Raw genomic sequence first — 20,253 nt, 5'->3', positions numbered from 1 at the left:
CCATCTTGCCCTACTGTCTCCATCTTGCCCTACTGTCTCCACCTTGCCCTACTGTCTCCACCTTGCCCTACTGTCTCCACCTTGCCCTACTGTCTCCACCTTGCCCTACTGTCTCCACCTTGCCCTACTGTCTCCATCTTGCCCTACTGTCTCCATCTTGCCCTACTGTCTCCACCTTGCCCTACTGTCTCCACCTTGCCCTACTGTCTCCACCTTGCCCTACTGTCTCCACCTTGCCCTACTGTCTCCACCTTGCCCTACTGTCTCCACTTTGCCCTACTGTCTCCACCTTGCCCTGCTGTCTCCACCTTGCCCTGCTGTCTCCATCTTGCCCTGCTGTCTCCATCTTGCCCTGCTGTCTCCATCTTGCCCTGCTGTCTCCATCTTGCCCTACTGTCCCCATCTTGCCCTACTGTCTCCACCTTGCCCTACTGTCTCCACCTTGCCCTACTGTCTCCACCTTGCCCTACTGTCTCCACCTTGCCCTACTGTCTCCACCTTGCCCTACTGTCTCCACCTTGCCCTACTGTCTCCACCTTGCCCTACTGTCTCCATCTTGCCCTACTGTCTCCATCTTGCCCTACTGTCTCCATCTTGCCCTGCTGTCTCCATCTTGCCCTGCTGTCTCCACCTTGTCCTACTGTCTCCATCTTGCCCTGTTGTCTCCATATTGTCTCTGTATGTGGGGGTTACCAAGATTGCCCACGGTCTCTGCACCATGTTGTTCTAAGGGCCCCACTACGTGCAGGCTCCTTTCCTTATCAGTTTCGATCGTTTGGCCCCAATGTGCTCCTCGCCCTAATGGGATTTTTAAACCTGCCCAATCGAAATGTGCCAGATTTTCATACATGGGCCACAAAACCAATAAGCTGCCAACTTGGACCGGCCCGTGTATGGCCTCCTTAACCAACCAATAGTTATGTTGCCTACAGCTTACGTGTAAGTGTAGAGTTATAGGTGACCATTTTATGAAGGGGTGGGGGGGGGGTAGCCCTATTTGGTGCTCCTAGTTCCCCAGCCAATGGAGCAGAAGGTTATATGAGTATTCCGTTCAGTAGCCTGTGGGACGAGCCAGAGAGCTAGGGGTTAAACAGCTATTTCCATTAAACAAGGATTTACACCAGAGCAACAGCCTATTAACGCTTCCCTGGGGGGCACTGAGGGGGGGGACTCTGACACGTCCAAGCCCACCCAGCCGCCCCCAGAAAGGGAGATAATACAGGGGGAGATCCCCTCCTCATGGAACGTAATGGGACACCGGGGACTCTCTATGGTGCCTTACTGCAAAATAGGAACCGCCCCGAGCAGGGAGGGGCCATGTGTCACTCAAACTCAGAGCGGTGCGAGGAGCTGACAATCTGGCCCAGGAACCTTTAGACAGAATCCACTCCATGAGGATAAAAAAGAGCCCACAATGGAAAATAATGCAATTATTGATTATTAATTCACAAATAACAATCAGAATGTGCTGGTACCGGCTGCTCGGAACTGAACTGAACATCTACAGCCCCTGCTTAATCAATAAATCATCCAAGCCCCTCTTATAGGCTTTAACAGAATCTGCCCCCCAACATCCCCCGGCAGGGCATTCCCCAACCCCCTCACTGCCCTCACCGTGAGGAACCCCCTACCCAACATCCCCCGGCAGGGCATTCCCCCAACCCCTCACTGCCCTCACCGTGAGGAACCCCCTACCCAACATCCCCCGGCAGGGCATTCCCCAACCTCACTGCCCTCACCGTGAGGAACCCCTTACCCATCATCCCCGGCAGGGCATTCCCCAACCCCCTCACTGCCCTCACCGTGAGGGAACCCCCTACCCAACATCCCCCAGCAGGGCATTCCCCAATCTCACTGCCCTCACTGTGAGGAACCCCCTTACCCAACATCCCCGGCAGGGCATTCCCCCAACCCCCTCACTGCCCTCAACTGTGAGGAACCCCCTTACCCAACATCCCCCGGCAGGGCATTCCCACAACCCCCCTCACTGCCCTCACTGTGAGGAACCCCTTACCCAACATCCCCCGGCAAGGGCATTCCCCAACCTCACTGCCCTCACCGTGAGGAACCCCTTACCCATCATCCCCCGGCAAGGGCATTCCCCAACCTCATCTGCCCTCACCGTGAGGAACCCCCTACCCAACATCCCCCGCAGGGCATTCCCCAACCCCCTCACTGCCCTCACCGTGAGGAACCCCCTACCCAACATCCCCCGGCAGGGCATTCCCCAACCCCCTCACTGCCCTCACCGTGAGGAACCCCCTACCCAACATCCCCCGGCAGGGCATTCCCCAACCCCCTCACTGCCCTCACCGTGAGGAACCCCCTACCCAACATCCCCGGCAGGGCATTCCCAACCCCCTCACTGCCCTCACCGTGAGGAACCCCCTACCCAACATCCCCCGGCAGGGCATTCCCCAACCCCCTCACTGCCCTCACCGTGAGGAACCCCCTACCCAACATCCCCCGGCAGGGCATCCCCCAACCCCCTCACTGCCCTCACCGTGAGGAACCCCCTACCCAACATCCCCCGGCAGGGCATTCCCCAACCCCCTCACTGCCCTCACCGTGAAGAACCCCCTACCCAACATCCCCGGCAGGGCATTCCCCAACCCCCTCACTGCCCTCACCGTGAGGAACCCCCTACCCAACATCCCCCGGCAGGGCATTCCCCAACCCCCTCACTGCCCTCACCGTGAGGAACCCCTACCCAACATCCCCCGGCAGGGCATTCCCCAACCCCCTCACTGCCCTCACCGTGAGGAACCCCCTACCCAACATCCCCCGGCAGGGCATTCCCCAACCTCCTCTCTGCCCTCACCGTGAGGAACCCCCTACCCAACATCCCCTGGCAGGGCATTCCCCAACCTCCTTTCTGCCCTCACCGTGAGGAACCCCCTACCCAACATCCCCCGGCAGGGCATTCCCCAACCTCCTCTCTGCCCTCACCGTGAGGAACCCCCTACCCAACATCCCCTGGCAGGGCATTCCCCAACCTCCTTTCTGCCCTCACCGTGAGGAACCCCCTACCCAACATCCCCCGGCAGGGCATTCCCCAACCCCCTCACTGCCCTCACCGTGAGGAACCCCCTACCCAACATCCCCTGGCAGGGCATTCCCCAACCCCCTCACTGCCCTCACCGTGAGGAACCCCCTACCCAACATCCCCCGGCAGGGCATTCCCCAACCCCCTCACTGCCCTCACCGTGAGGAACCCCCTACCCAACATCCCCCGGCAGGGCATTCCCCAACCCCCTCACTGCCCTCACCGTGAGGAACCCCCTACCCAACATCCCCCGGCAGGGCATTCCCCAACCCCCTCACTGCCCTCACCGTGAGGAACCCCCTACCCAACATCCCCCGGCAGGGCATTCCCCAACCCCCTCACTGCCCTCACCGTGAGGAACCCCCTACCCAACATCCCCCGGCAGGGCATTCCCCAACCCCCTCACTGTGAGGAACCCCCTACCCAACATCCCCCGGCAGGGCATTCCCCAACCCCCTCACTGCCCTCACCGTGGAGGAACCCCCTACCCAACACCCCCCGGCAGGGCATTCCCCAACCCCCTCACTGCCCTCACCGTGAGGAACCCCCTACCCAACATCCCCCGGCAGGGCATTCCCCAAACCCCCTCACCGTGAGGAACCCCCTACCCAACATCCCCCGGCAGGCATTCCCCAACCCCCTCACTGCCCTCACCGTGAGGAACCCCCTACCCAACATCCCCCGGCAGGGCATTCCCCAACCCCCTCACTGCCCTCACCGTGAGGAACCCCCTACCCAACATCCCCCGGCAGGGCATTCCCCAACCCCCTCACTGCCCTCACCGTGAGGAACCCCCTACCCAACATCCCCCGGCAGGGCATTCCCCAACCCCCTCACTGCCCTCACCGTGAGGAACCCCCCTACCCAACACCCCCGGCAGGGCATTCCCCAACCCCCTCACTGCCCTCACCGTGAGGAACCCCCTACCCAACATCCCCCGGCAGGGCATTCCCCAACCCCCTCACTGCCCTCACCGTGAGGAACCCCCTACCCAACATCCCCCGGCAGGGCATTCCCCAACCCCCTCACTGCCCTCCCCGTGAGGAACCCCCTACCCAACATCCCCCGGCAGGGCATTCCCCAACCCCCTCACTGCCCTCCCCGTGAGGAACCCCCTACCCAACATCCCCCGGCAGGGCATTCCCCAACTTGTTATCTACAAAAAACCCCAGATCCTTCTCCATTAAGGATCCTCCAACACACTCCCATTTAGTGTATAACTCACGTTTATATTATTTCTACCAAAGTGAGACTTTAACACTATGGCAGCCTCTGGGCCCCAGGCACTAACACTGGCATCGGTAGATATACACTATTAATCAGTTTTCAAGTTTGTGAATTGAAGAGTTTTCGAGACTTTTTTGCACTTAATAAATATTTAACATTCGAGTTTTTGAACCATAATTCAAATATTGGGAGTTTTAGAACAACAAACCTTGATTGGTGGAAATGATTTGAAGATGATGCTGTGACAGCTGTGCATCCTATTACTTCCCTTACTCGCCCCCTGCTGGCAATCCCAGGAACTGACCGGCAAATCAGACCCAATTAGGCCGGCACCCTTCATTAACCTCAATATATCACTTAAACACACACAATTATCCAGTTATAGTGTAGCTGAACCTATGCTGAATTTATAGTTATACAAAAATAAATCATTGGTCTTCATTATTTATTTTTTATAGATTCTTAATTATTTCCCTTCTTCTTCTGACTCTTTGCAGCTTTCAAATGGGGGTCACTGACCCCGGCAGCCAAACCCTATTGCTCTGTGAGGCTCCAGTTTTATTGTTATTGTTACTTTTTATTCCTTATCTTTCTATTCAGCCCCTCCCCTATTCATATTCCAGTCTCTCATCCAAACCACTCCCTGGTTGCTAAGGTAATCTGGACCCTAGCAACTCTTTCCAGCTTTCAAATGGGGGTCACTGACCCCGGCAGCCAAACCCTATTGCTCTGTGAGGCTCCAGTTTTATTGTTATTGTTACTTTTTATTCCTTATCTGTCTATTCAGCCCCTCCCCTATTCATATACCAGTCTCTCTCGCTCTCAAACCACTCCTGAGTTACTAAGGTAAACTGGACCCTAGCAACCAGATAACTGCTGAAACTGCAAACTGGAGAGCTGCAAGAAAAATCTAAATAACTAAAAAAACTACAAATAATAAAAAATGAAGACCAATTGCAATTTGTCTCAGAATATCAGTCTCTACATCGTAATAAAGGTTAACTCAAAGTGAACATCTCCTTTAAGCAGCCCAAACACAGACTAGGAAAACACCCTAAAACCACCCTTTATTGCCCCCCAAAAATGACGGCCCTCCCGGCCCACGCACGGGGCACTCACACCCATGGGATTAGCGCAGTTTGTGCTTCTCCTGCATTCAGTGATGTGGGCACAAGCCCTGTGCATAACCAGTAAGTGCCCCTGTGCCTGCTGGTGCCCCCTGGGATCTGTGCCCGAATGGCCAACCCCACCCCCATGAATAGGCGCCACTGAGTGGGGCAGCACTGTGTCCATCTGAGAAACTCTCTGCTCCCCATTGTAGAATGCAAAGGAGCGCGCCATTGTGTTGCAGGGAGCAAAGTATAAATAACAAGGTGGTGTCTCCAGGAATTCACTTGAAAGAATTTTTTTTAATGAGAAAAACATGTGAAAAGGTGTGAATCCCCTTACACACTCACTGCCTGCCCTGCACCTCATCCCCTTACACACTCACTGCCTGCCCTGCACCTCATCCCCTTACACACTCACTGCCTGCCCTGCACCTCATCCCTTTACACACTCACTGCCTGCCCTGCACCTCATCCCCTTACACACTCACTGCCTGCCCTGCACCTCATCCCCTTACACACTCACTGCCTGCCCTGCACCTCATCCCCTTACACACTCACTGCCTGCCCTGTACCTCATCCCCTTACACACTCACTGCCTGCCCTGCACCTCATCCCCTTACACACTCACTGCCTGCCCTGCACCTCATCCCCTTACACACTCACTGCCTTCCCTGCTCCTGATCCTCTTACGCTCTTACTGCCTGCCCTGCAGCTGATCCCCTTACACACTCACTGCCTGCCCTGCAGCTGATCACCTTACACACTCACTGCCTGCCCTGCAGCTGATCTCCTTACACACTACTCTCACTGCCTGCCCTGCAGCTGACCCCCTTACACACTCGCTGCTCTCACTGCCGGCCCTGCACCTGATCCCCTTACACACTCACTGCCTTCCCTGCTCCTGATCCTCTTACGCTCTCACTGCCTGCCCTGCAGCTGCTGCCCTGCACCTGATCCACCTACACACTCACTACTCTCACTGCCTGCCCTACGCCTGATCCCCTTACACATTCACTGCCTGCCCTGCCCCTGATCCCCTTACAAACTCAATGCCTGCCCTGCACCTGATCCCCTTACACACTCACTACTCTCACTGCCTGCCCTACGCCTGATCCCCTTACACACTCACTACTCTCACTGCCTTCCCTGCACCTGATCCCCTTACACACTCACTGCCTGCCCTGCACCTGATCCCCTTACACACTCACTGCCTGCCCTGCAGCTGATCCCCTTACACACTACTCTCACTGCCTGCCCTGCAGCTGACCCCCTTACACACTCGCTGCTCTCACTGCCGGCCCTGCACCTGATCCCCTTACACACTCACTGCCTTCCCTGCTCCTGATCCTCTTACGCTCTCACTGCCTGCCCTGCAGCTGCTGCCCTGCACCTGATCCACCTACACACTCACTACTCTCACTGCCTGCCCTACGCCTGATCCCCTTACACATTCACTGCCTGCCCTGCCCCTGATCCCCTTACAAACTCAATGCCTGCCCTGCACCTGATCCCCTTACACACTCACTACTCTCACTGCCTGCCCTACGCGTGATCCCCTTACACACTCACTACTCTCACTGCCTTCCTTGCACCTGATCCCCTTACACACTCACTGCCTGCCCTGCACCTGATCCCCTTACACACTCACTGCCTGCCCTGCAGCTGATCCCCTTACACACTACTCTCACTGCCTGCCCTGCAGCTGACCCCCTTACACACTCGCTGCTCTCACTGCCTGCCCTGCACCTGATCCCCTTACACACTCACTGCCTTCCCTGCTCCTTATCCTCTTACGCTCTCACTGCCTGCCCTGCAGCTGCTGCCCTGCACCTGATCCACTTACACACTCACTACTCTCACTGCCTGCCCTACGCCTGATCCCCTTACACACTCACTACTCTCACTGCCTTCCCTGCACCTGATCCCCTTACACACTCACTGCCTGCCCTGCACCTGCTCCCCTTACACACTCACTGCCTGCCCAGCCCCTGATCCCCTTACACACTCACTGCCTGCCCTGCACCTCATCCCCTTACACACTCACTGCTCTCACTGCCTGCCCTGCCCCTGATCCCCTTACACACTCACTGCCTGCCCTGCACGTGATCGCCTTACACACTCACTGCTCTCACTGCCTGCCCTGCCCCTGATTCCCTTACACACTCACTGCCCTCACTGCCTGCCATGCACCTGACCCTCTTACACACTCACTGCCTGCCCTGCAGCTGATCCCCTTACACACTCACTACTCTCACTGCCTGCCCTGCCCCTGATCCCCTTACACACTCACTGCCTGCCCTGCACCTCATTCCCTTACACATTCACTGCTCTCACTGCCTGCCCTGCCCCTGATCCCCGTACACACTCACTGCCTGCCCTACACTTGATCCCCTTACACACTCACTGCTCTCACTGTCTGCCCTGCCCCTGATTCCCTTACATACTCACTGCCTGCCCTGCACTTGACCCTCTTACACACTCACTGCCTGCCCTGCACCTGATCCCCTTACACACTCACTGCCTGCCCTGCCCCTGATCCCCTTACACACTCACTGCCTGCCCTGCACGTGATCGCCTTACACACTCACTGCTCTTACTGCCTGCTCTGCCCCTGATTCCCTTACACACTCACTGCCCTCACTGCCTGCCCTGCCCCTGATTCCCTTACATACTCACTGCCCTCACTGCCTGCCCTGCACCTGACCCTATTACACACTCACTGCCTGCACTGCAGCTGATCCCCTTACACACTCACTGCCTGCCCTGCAGCTGCTGTCCTGCACCTGATCCCCTTACACACTGACTACTCTCACTGCCTTCCCTGCACCTGATCCCCTTACACACTCACTACTCTCACTGCCTGCCCTGCACCTGATCCCCCTTACACACTCACTGCTCTCACTGCCTGCCCTGCACCTGATCGCCTTACACATTCACTGCCTACCCTGCACCTGATCCCCTTACAAACTCAATGCCTGCCCTGCACCTCATCCCCTTACACACGCACTTACTCTCACTGCCTGCCCTATGCCTGATCCCCTTACACACTCACTACTCTCACTGCCTGCCCTATGCCTGATCCCCTTACACACTCACTGCTCTCACTGCTTGCCCTGCACCTGATTCCCTTACACACTCAGTGCTCTCACTGCCTGCCCTGCAGCTGATCCCGTTACATACTCACTGTCTCACTGCCTGCCCTGTACCGGATCTCCTTACACACTCAGTGCTCTCACTGCCTGCCCTGCACCTGATCCCCTTACACACTCACTGCCTGCCCTGCACCTGATCCCCTTACACACTCACTGTCTCACTGCCTGCCCTGCACCTGATTCCCTTACTCACTCACTGCTCTCACTGCCTGCCCTGCACCTGATTCCCTTACTCACTCACTGCTCTCACTGCCTGCCCTGCACCTGATTCCCTTACACACTCACTGTCTCACTGCCTGCCCTGCACCTGATTCCCTTACACACTCACTGTCTCACTGCCTGCCCTGCACCTGATTCCCTTACACACTCAGTGCTCTCACTGTCTGCCCTGCAGCTGATCCCGTTACATACTCACTGTCTCACTGCCTGCCCTGTACCTGATCTCCTTACACACTCAGTGCTCTCACTGCCTGCCCTGCAGCTGATCCCGTTACATACTCACTGTCTCACTGCCTGCCCCTGATCCCGTTACACACTCACTGCCTGCCCTGCACCTGATCCCCTTACACACTCACTGTCTCACTGCCTGCCCTGCACCTGATTCCCTTACACACTCACTGCTCTCACTGCCTGCCCTGCACCTGATCCCCTTACACACTCACTGCTCTCACTGCCTGCCCTGCACCTGATCCCCTTACACACTCACTGCTCTCACTGCCTGCCCTGCCTCTGATTCCCTTACGCACTCACTGCCTTCCCTGCACCTGATCCCCTTACACACTCACTACTCTCTCTGCCTGCCCTGCCCCTGATCCCCTTACACACTCACTGCCTGCCCTGCACCTGATCCCCTTACACACTTACTGTCTCACTGCCTGCCCTGACCTTGATCCCCTTACACACTCACTGCCTGCCCTGCCCTGCACCTGATCCCCTTACACACTCACTGCCTGCCCTGACCCTGATCCCCTTACACACGCACTACTCTCACTGCCTGCCCTGCACCTGATCCCCTTTGTTCCATTACAGCCTGGTTGGCCAGTCTCTGTAACAAGCCCATTGTGCGTGCTAATGGCGCTGTGCACACATAAAGATGCCTTCCATCGGGTGCCATAAGGTTAGGGTCCCATGCTGCTGGGAAAACCTTGGTCAGTTATTTAATCTACCAATGAGAGCTCCCCGTGCTGTGAAGTTACTATCCTCCTGCCAGTTTGCGGTTATTGGCAGATGCAGCCAATCCCAATGATAAACACTAGTGCACCAATTGCTTCATTTAACTCTCAATTTTCATTGGTTCTGAAACAGTAATAGAAGCAACAACACAACTGTCTCTGTCTTTCTAAACACTCAGCTTGTACACTTACTGTCACATCTACCCCACAGGGGGGCTTGTACACTTACTGTCACATCTATCCCACAGGGGGGCTTGTACACTTACTGTCAAATCTATCCCACAGGGGGCTTGTACACTTACTGTCACATCTAACCCACAGGGGGGCTTGTACACTTACTGTCACATCTATCCCACAGGGGGCTTGTACACTTACTGTCACATCTAACCCACAGGGGGGCTTGTACACTTACTGTCACATCTACCCCACAGGGGGCTTGTACACTTACTGTCACATCTAACCCACAGGGGGGCTTGTACACTTACTGTCACATCTACCCCACAGGGGGCTTGTACACTTACTGTCACATCTATCCCACAGGGGGCTTGTACACTTACTGTCACATCTAACCCACAGGGGGGCTTGTACACTTACTGTCACATCTATCCCACAGGGGGGCTTGTACACTTACTGTCACATCTACCCCACAGGGGGGCTTGTACACTTACTGTCACATCTACCCCACAGGGGGGCTTGTACACTTACTGTCACATCTATCCCACAGAGGGGCTTGTACACTTACTGTCACATCTACCCCACAGGGGGCTTGTACACTTACTGTCACATCTATCCCACAGGGGGGCTTGTACACTTACTGTCACATCTATCCCACAGGGGGGCTTGTACACTTACCGTCACATCTACCCCACAGGGGGGCTTGTACACTTACCGTCACATCTATCCCACAGGGGGCTTGTACACTTACTGTCACATCTACCCCACAGGGGGCTTGTACACTTACTGTCACATCTATCCCACAGGGGCTTGTACACTTACTGTCACATCTACCCCACAGGGGGCTTGTACACTTACTGTCACATCTATCCACAGGGGCTTGTACACTTACTGTCACATCTACCCCACAGGGGGGCTTGTACACTTACTGTCACATCTCCCACAATAACGAGGGGCTTGTACACTTACTGTCACATCTATCCCACAGGGGGGCTTGTACACTTACTGTCACATCTACCCCACAGAGGGGCTTGTACACTTACTGTCACATCTACCCCACAGAGGGGCTTGTACACTTACTGTCACATCTATCCCACAGGGGGCTGTACACTTACTGTCACATCTATCCCACACAGGGGCTTGTACACTTACTGTCACATCTACCCCACAGAGGGGCTTGTACACTTACTGTCACAGGGGGCTTGTACACTTACTGTCACATCTACCCCACAGAGGGGCTTGTACACTAACTGTCACATCTATCCCACAGAGGGGCTTGTACACTTACTGTCACATCTACCCCACAGGGGGGGCTTGTACACTTACTGTCACATCTATCCCACAGGGGGGCTTGTACACTTACTGTCACATCTACCCCACAGAGGGGCTTGTACACTTACTGTCACATCTATCCCACAGAGGGGCTTGTACACTTACTGTCACATCTATCCCACAGGGGGGTTTGTACACTTACTGTCACATCTAACCCCACAGGGGGGCTTGTACACTTACTGTCACATCTACCCCACAGAGGGGCTTGTACACTTACTGTCACATCTACCCCACAGGGGGGCTTGTACACTTACTGTCACATCTACCCCACAGAGGGGCTTGTACACTTACTGTCACATCTACCCCACAGAGGGGCTTGTACACTTACTGTCACATCTACCCCACAGGGGGGCTTGTACACTTACTGTCACATCTACTACCCCACAGAGGGGCTTGTACACTTTGTAACCCTTACTTGTCACATCTACCAAGGGGGGGCTTGTACACTTACTGTCACATCTATCCACAGGGGGGCTTGTACACTTACTGTCACATCTACCCCACAGGGGGGCTTGTACACTTACTGTCACATCTAACCCACAGGGGGGCTTGTACACTTACTGTCACATCTATCCCACAGGGGGGCTTGTACACTTACTGTCACATCTACCCCCACAGGGGGGCTTGTACACTTACTGTCACATCTACCCCACAGGGGGCTTGTTACACTTACTGTCACATCTACCCCACAGGGGGGCTTGTACACTTACTGTCACATCTAACCCACAGGGGGGCTTGTACACTTACTGTCACATCTACCCCACAGGGGGCTTGTACACTTACTGTCACATCTATCCCACAGGGGGCTTGTACACTTACTGTCACATCTATCCCACAGGGGGGCTTGTACACTTACTGTCACATCTAACCCACAGGGGGGCTTGTACACTTACTGTCACATCTATCCCACAGGGGCTTGTACACTTACTGTCACATCTATCCCACAGAGGGGCTTGTACACTTACTGTCACATCTACCCCACAGGGGGGCTTGTACACTTACTGTCACATCTATCCCACAGGGGGGCTTGTACACTTACTGTCACATCTACCCCACAGGGGGGCTTGTACACTTACTGTCACATCTACCCCACAGGGGGGCTTGCACTTACTGTCACATCTACCCCACAGGGGGGCTTGTACACTTACTGTCACATCTACCCCACAGGGGGGCTTGTACACTTACTGTCACATCTACCCCACAGGGGGGCTTGTACACTTACTGTCACATCTATCCCACAGGGGGGCTTGTACACTTACTGTCACATCTATCCCACAGGGGGGCTTGTACACTTACTGTCACATCTACCCCACAGGGGGCTTGTACACTTACTGTCACATCTACCCCACAGGGGGGCTTGTACACTTACTGTCACATCTACCCCACAGGGGGGCTTGTACACTTACTGTCACATCTATCCCACAGGGGGGCTTGTACACTTACTGTCACATCTATCCCACAGGGGGGCTTGTACACTTACTGTCACATCTATCCCACAGGGGGGCTTGTACACTTACTGTCACATCTACCCCACAGGGGGGCTTGTACACTTACTGTCACATCTACCCCACAGGGGGGCTTGTACACTTACTGTCACATCTACCCCACAGGGGGGCTTGTACACTTACTGTCACATCTACCCCACAGGGGGGCTTGTACACTTACCGTCACATCTATCCCACAGAGGGGCTTGTACACTTACTGTCACATCTATCCCACAGAGGGGGCTTGTACACTTACTGTCACATCTATCCCACAGGGGGCTTGTACACTTACTGTCACATCTAACCCACAGGGGGCCTTGTACACTTACCGTCACATCTATCCCACAGAGGGGCTTGTACACTTACTGTCACATCTATCCCACAGGGGCTTGTACACTTACTGTCACATCTATCCCACAGGGGGCTTGTACACTTACTGTCACATCTAACCCACAGGGGGGCTTGTACACTTACTGTCACATCTAACCCACAGGGGGCTTGTACACTTACTGTCACATCTAACCCACAGGGGGGCTTGTACACTTACTGTCACATCTATCCCACAGGGGGGCTTGTACACTTACTGTCACATCTACCCCACAGGGGGGCTTGTAAACTTACTGTCACATCTACCCCACAGGGGGGCTTGTACACTTACTGTCACATCTACCCCACAGGGGGGCTTGTACACTTACTGTCACATCTATCCCACAGGGGGGCTTGTACACTTACTGTCACATCTATCCCACAGGGGGGCTTGTACACTTACTGTCACATCTACCCCACAGGGGGGCTTGTACACTTACTGTCACATCTACCCCACAGGGGGGCTTGTACACTTACTGTCAAATCTATCCCACAGGGGGGCTTGTACACTTACTGTCACATCTAACCCACAGGGGGGCTTGTACACTTACTGTCACATCTACCCCACAGGGGGGCTTGTAAACTTACTGTCACATCTACCCCACAGGGGGGCTTGTACACTTACTGTCACATCTACCCCACAGGGGGGCTTGTACACTTACTGTCACATCTATCCCACAGGGGGGCTTGTACACTTACTGTCACATCTATCCCACAGGGGGGCTTGTACACTTACTGTCACATCTACCCCACAGGGGGGCTTGTACACTTACTGTCACATCTACCCCACAGGGGGGCTTGTACACTTACTGTCACATCTACCCCACAGGGGGGCTTGTACACTTACTGTCAAATCTATCCCACAGGGGGCTTGTACACTTACTGTCACATCTAACCCACAGGGGGGCTTGTACACTTACTGTCACATCTATCCCACAGGGGGCTTGTACACTTACTGTCACATCTACCCCACAGGGGGGCTTGTACACTTACTGTCACATCTACCCCACAGGGGGGCTTGTACACTTACTGTCACATCTACCCCACAGGGGGGCTTGTACACTTACTGTCAAATCTATCCCACAGGGGGGCTTGTACACTTACTGTCACATCTAACCCACAGGGGGGCTTGTACACTTACTGTCACATCTACCCCACAGGGGGGCTTGTACACTTACTGTCACATCTACCCCACAGGGGGGCTTGTACACTTACTGTCAAATCTATCCCACAGGGGGGCTTGTACACTTACTGTCACATCTAACCCACAGGGGGGCTTGTACACTTACTGTCACATCTATCCCACAGGGGGCTTGTACACTTACTGTCACATCTAACCCACAGGGGGGCTTGTACACTTACTGTCATATCTAACCCATTCAATTTGAATACGAAGTTTAAGGCAGTCACTATAAGTGTGCAAGAGTAAGTCGTGCAAGACACACAAGTACACAGTGTAGTTGCCAGTAGGGCTCGCGGCACACTCAGGGAACACCTATGGTAACTCCTATCTCTGTGCAGATCCTACAGAATGTGCCCATGTCCCACTCACTGTCACCCTGGGCACCTGAGTCCAACCCCCCCCCCCATGTTCCCACACACCCTTAGCACCCAGCCTAATGCCATTAGCACCTATGAGGCTGTGGGGGTGCCAGAGTGCCCCCAAGGTGATCAGGTTACCTGCCGGCGCTCAAATTTCAGACACCCCGGTGCCCGACACATGTACTCACGGGCTCTGGCTCTGGCGTGTGTGTGTGAGGCGAGGGAAAGCAGATAGAATCCCAGGAATAGGCACAGCTCTCTGGCTTCAGGGAACATGACTCCGGCCGGGGGCAGATCCAGGCGTGACAGCTCTAACGGCACAGGAGAGTCAGTAGAGTGCAACAGTCTCCCAACCAGCGTCCCGACTGCTTCCCACTCAGGCTGCACCACCACTGCTCACTATCACCCAAGGCGCCACCTTTAGGGGAGCACAGGAATTAACCCCTTCTGCGCCGGGGACACCGGGAGAAATGCTCCTTCTCTCTCTCTCTGCTGATTCCTTCCTGGGATTCTGTGGGCTCTCCCTCCGGCACCATTTAGATATACTGAGTGTTTGTATATGTATATATATATATATGTGTGTGTGTGTGTGTGTGTGTGTGTACTCTCCATCATTCCTAAGCCTGGGGGGGAACTTAGCACAGTAAGCGCAGCGGCTCATATATATCTGCTTTACAGCTGCTCTTTAAAGGGGAAGTTCATTGAAACAATGGACATTGAAGTCCATTGAAATGATTCTCTGGTTCACACATTAGAGACCAGAAGGTTGTGTGTGTGTGTGTGTGTGTGTGTGTACTCTCCATCATTCCTAAGCCTGGGGGGGAACTTAGCACAGTAAGCGCAGCGGCTCATATATATCTGCTTTACAGCTGCTCTTTAAAGGGGAAGTTCATTGAAACAATGGACATTGAAGTCCATTGAAATGATTCTCTGGTTCACACATTAGAGACCAGAAGGTTGGTTGTGTGTGTGTGTGTGTGAGTGAGTACATGTGATTGTGCATATGTGTATGAGTGTGTCCCCTTCTGTGTGTGTGAGTAGAGGTATCTGTGTAACAATGTATTATCTGCGCTCTGGGAATCGGATTATCTGCCGCAAAGGGACCAAACATGGCGGAGATTCAGTTTCCCTGTTTAGCAGAAGAAATAGCATAAACCATAGACTTTTCTCAAGTGAACGGTCAGTATGTTATAGAATGGCCAGTCCTCAGCAACTTTTCAATTGGTCTTCATTATTTATTTTTGATCATTTTTTAATTATTTGCCTTCTTCTTCTGCCTCTTTGCAGCTTTCAAATGGGGGTCACTGACCCCGGCAGCCAAACCCTATTGCTCTGTGAGGCTCCAGTTTTATTGTTATTGTTACTCTTTATTCCTTATCTTTCTATTCAGCCCCTCCCCTATTCATATACCTGCCTCTCATTCAAATTACTCCTTGGTTACTAAGGTAATTTGGCCCCCAGCAACCAAATAGCTGCTGAAACTCCAAACTAGAGAGCTGCTGAACACTAAAATAATGAAAAAACTATAAATCATAAAAAATAAGGACCAATTGCATATTGACTCATGTTGCACAAGGGGGTTACTGTCTCTTTAAAACAGACGGTATTCCCACACCTCAGGTTATATACATGGAGCTGAACTAATATATGAAACCTGGGAAATTAATAAATGAAACCATGTCTCCGCCCATAACTCCTTAAGTGTTGGGTAAAGTCTCTAATTTCTGGTTCTTAAGGAGAAAACAAAGGATAAGTTAACTTTCAGTATGATGTAGAGAGTAATATTCTGAGACAATTTGTAATTGGTCCTCATTTTTTTTTTATTATTTGTAGTTTCTCAATTATTTCAGTTTTTGTTCCTCAGCTCTCCAGCTTGGAGTTGCGGCAGCTATTTGGTTGCTAAGATGCAATTTACCTTAGCAACCAGGGAGTGGTTTGGATGAGAGACAGGAATATGAATAGGGGAGGGGCTGAATAGAAAGAGAAGGAATAAAAAGTAACAATAACAATAAAACTGGAGCCGCACAGAGCAATAGGTTTTGGCTGCCGGGGTCAGTGACCCCCATTTGAAATCTGCAAAGAGTTAGAAGAAAAATGAAAATAATACAAAAACGTATGAGACAAAAAATGAAGACCAATTGAAAAGTTGCTTAGAATTGGCCTTTCTATAATATACAAAAAGTTAACATAAAGGTGGGGATGCCGGGGGTGGGGCAAGCAGAGTACCGGCAGCAAAGAGAAGCCATGGGGGGGGGCAGAATCGCTTTTAGGGCCGGGGCCAAAGGGGCACTTCTGGGGGCCCCACCTAATATCACGTATTGCAATTTAAAGCGGCATTTTGGTTTGGACTCACTGCCAGGTTGCTAGGATGAAACACCTAGTAGCAACCAGAGACTAGAGCAAACCCCAGCACTACAGAAGCTGATAATGATATTACCCCCGCCCCCTCTAAAAATCAGTAAAGAACCTTTAAAGGGAAAGTAGAGCTCCATTTACAGTCCCCCGTGTGTGTGATACGTGTGTGTGTGTGTGTGTGTGTGATACGTGTGTGTGTGTGTGTGATACGTGTGTGTGTGTGTGATACGTGTGTGTGTGTGTGATACGTGTGTGTGTGATACGTGTGTGTGTTGTGATACGTGAACGAGTGTGTGTGTGTGTACGTTGTGTGTGATACGTAGTGTGTGTGTGTGTGATACGTGTTGTGTGTTGTGATACGTGTGTGTGTGATACGTGTGTGTGTGATACGTGTGTGTGTGTGTGTGATACGTGTGTGTGTGAGTGTGTGTGTGTGTGTGTGACGTGGTGTGTGTGATACGTGTGTGTGTGATACGTGTGTGTGTGTGTGTGATACGTGTGTGTGTGTGATACGTGTGTGTGTGTGTGTGATACGTGTGTGTGTGTGTGATACGTGTGTGTGTGTGTGTGTGTGATACGTGTGCTGTGTGTGTGTGTGATACGTGTTGTGTGTGCTGTGTGTGTGATACGTGTGTGGTGTGTGTGTGATACGTGTGTGTGTGATACGTGTGTGTGTGATACGTGTGTGTGTGATACGTGTGGTGTGTGTGTGTGTGATACGTGTGTGTTGTGATACGTGTGGTGTGTGTTGTGATACGTGTGTGTGGTGTGTGTGTGTGATACGTGTGTGTGTGATACGTGTGTGTGTGTGTGTGATACGTGTGTGTGTGATACGTGTGTGTGTGTGTGTGTGATACGTGTGTGTGTGTCGCATACGTGTGTGTGTGTGTGTGTGTGATACGTGTGTGTGTGTGTGTGTGTGATACGTGTGTGTGTGTGATACGTGTGTGTGTGTGTGTACGTGTGAATGTGTGTGTGTGTGATACGTGTGTGTGTGATACGTGTGTGTGTGATACGTGTGTGTGTGTATACGTGTGTGTGTGATACGTGTGTGTGTGATACGTGTGTGTTGGATACGTGTGTGTGTGGATACGTGTGTGTGTGTGATACGTGTGTGTGTGTGATACGTGTGTGTGTGTGTGTGATACGTGTGGTGTGTGTGTGATACGTGTGTGTTGTGTGTGATACGTGTGTGTGTTGTGTGATACGTGTGTGTGTGATACGTGTGTGTGTGATACGTGTGTGTGTGATACGTGTGTGTGTGGTGTGATACTGTGTTGTGTGAGATACGTGTGGTGTGATACGTGTGTGTGTGATACGTTGTGTGTGTGTGATACTGTTTTGTAGATACGTGTGTGTGTGTGTGTGATACGTTGTTGTGTGTGATACGTGTGTGTGTGATACGTGTGTGTGTGATACGTGTGTGTGATACGTGTGTGTGTGTGTGTGATACGTGTTTGTGTGAGATAACGTGTGTGTGTGATACGTGTGTGTGTGATACGTGTGTGTGTGTGTGTATGTGTGTGATACATGTTTGTGTGTGAGATACGTGTGTGTCGTGTGTGTGTGATACGTGTGTGTGGTGATACGTTGTGGTGTGTGATACGTGTGTGTGTGTGTGTGATACGTGTTTGTGTGAGATACGTGTGTGTGTGTGTGATACGTGTGTGTGTGTGTGATACGTGTGTGTGTGTGTGTGATACGTGTGTGTGTGTGTGATACGTGTGTGTGTGTGTGTGTGATACGTGTGTGTGTGTGTGTGATACGTGTGTGTGTGTGTGTGATACGTGTGTGTGTGATACGTGTGTGTGTAATACGTGTGTGTGTGATACGTGTGTGTGTGTGTGTGATACGTGTGTGTGTGTGTGTGATACGTGTGTGTGTGATACGTGTGTGTGTGTGTGATACGTGTGTGTGTGTGTGTGATACGTGTGTGTGTGATACGTGTGTGTGTGATACGTGTGTGTGTGATACGTGTGTGTGTGTGATACGTGTGTGTGTGTGATACGTGTGTGTGTGTGTGTGTGATACGTGTGTGTGTGTGTGTGATACGTGTGTGTGTGATACGTGTGTGTGTGATACGTGTGTGTGTGATACTGTGTGTGTGTGATACGTGTGTGTGTGTGTGTGATACGTGTTTGTGTGAGATACGTGTGTGTGTGATACGTGTGTGTGTGTGTGTGTGTGTGATACATGTTTGTGTGAGATACGTGTGTGTGTGTGTGTGATACGTGTGTGTGTGATACGTGTGTGTGTGATACGTGTGTGTGTGTGTGTGATACGTGTTTGTGTGAGATACGTGTGTGTGTGTGTGATACGTGTGTGTGTGTGTGATACGTGTGTGTGTGTGATACGTGTGTGTGTGCTTGTGATACGTGTTTGTGTGAGATACGTGTGTGTGTGTGATACGTGTGTGTGTGATACGTGTGTGTGTGTGTGGTGCCTGTGATACGTGTGGTGTGTGTGATACGTGTTTGTGTGAGATACGTGTGTGTGTGTGTGTGTGATACGTGTGTGTGTGATACGTGGTGTGTGTGATACGTGTGTGTGATACGTGTTTGTGTGAGATACGTGTGTGTGTGTGATACATGTGTGTGTGATACGCGCGTGTGTGTGATACGCGCGTGTGTGTGATACGCGCGTGTGTGTGATACGCGCGTGTGTGTGATACGCGCGTGTGTGTGATACGCGCGTGTGTGTGATACGCGCGTGTGTGTGATACGCGCGTGTGTGTGATACGCGCGCGTGTGTGTGATACGCGCGCGTGTGTGTGATACGCGCGCGTGTGTGTGATACGCGCGCGTGTGTGTGATACGCGCGCGTGTGTGTGATACGCGCGCGTGTGTGTGATACGCGCGCGTGTGTGTGTGATACTCGCGCGTGTGTGTGTGATACGCGCGTGTGTGTGTGTGTGATACGCGCGCGCCGCGCGCGGCGCGTGTGTGATGCGCGCGCGTGTGTGTGTGATACGCGCGCGTGTGTGTGTGTTGTGTGTGTGTGATGCGCGCGCGTGTGGTGTGTGATACGCGTGTGTGTGTATACGTGTGTGTGTGTGATACGCGGTGTGTGTGTGTGTGTGTGTGATACGCGTGTGTGTGTGTGATACGCGTGTGTGTGTGTGATACGCGCGTGTGTGTGTGTGTGTGTGTGATGCGCGCGTGTGTGTGTGTGTGTGATACGCGCGTGTGTGTGTGATACGCGCGTGTGTGTGTGATACGCGCGTGTGATACGTGTGTGTGATACGTGTTTGTGTGAGATACGTGTGTGTGTGTGTGTGTGATACGCGCGCGCGTG

General features: G+C 52.9%; 1 protein-coding gene and 1 pseudogene across 1 annotated transcript in view; one reads left to right on the top strand and one right to left on the bottom strand.

The window, feature by feature from the left end:
* Nucleotides 1-14,983, bottom strand: part of chrdl2 (chordin like 2) — a 50,006-nt gene extending 35,023 nt beyond the window's left edge. Inside the window, exon 1 of the mRNA XM_031896289.1 lies at nt 14,793-14,983. Coding sequence (XP_031752149.1) covers nt 14,793-14,880 — 88 coding nt within the window. The 5' untranslated portion in view covers nt 14,881-14,983. The remainder of the gene's footprint in view (nt 1-14,792) is intronic.
* Nucleotides 1-20,253, top strand: part of LOC116406442 — a 954,163-nt pseudogene that overhangs the window by 381,441 nt on the left and 552,469 nt on the right.

Source organism: Xenopus tropicalis, chromosome 2, assembly GCF_000004195.4.
Source record: "Xenopus tropicalis strain Nigerian chromosome 2, UCB_Xtro_10.0, whole genome shotgun sequence".
Classification (NCBI taxonomy): Eukaryota; Metazoa; Chordata; class Amphibia; order Anura; family Pipidae; genus Xenopus; species Xenopus tropicalis.
This window is presented reverse-complemented; position numbering and strand designations above follow the sequence as displayed.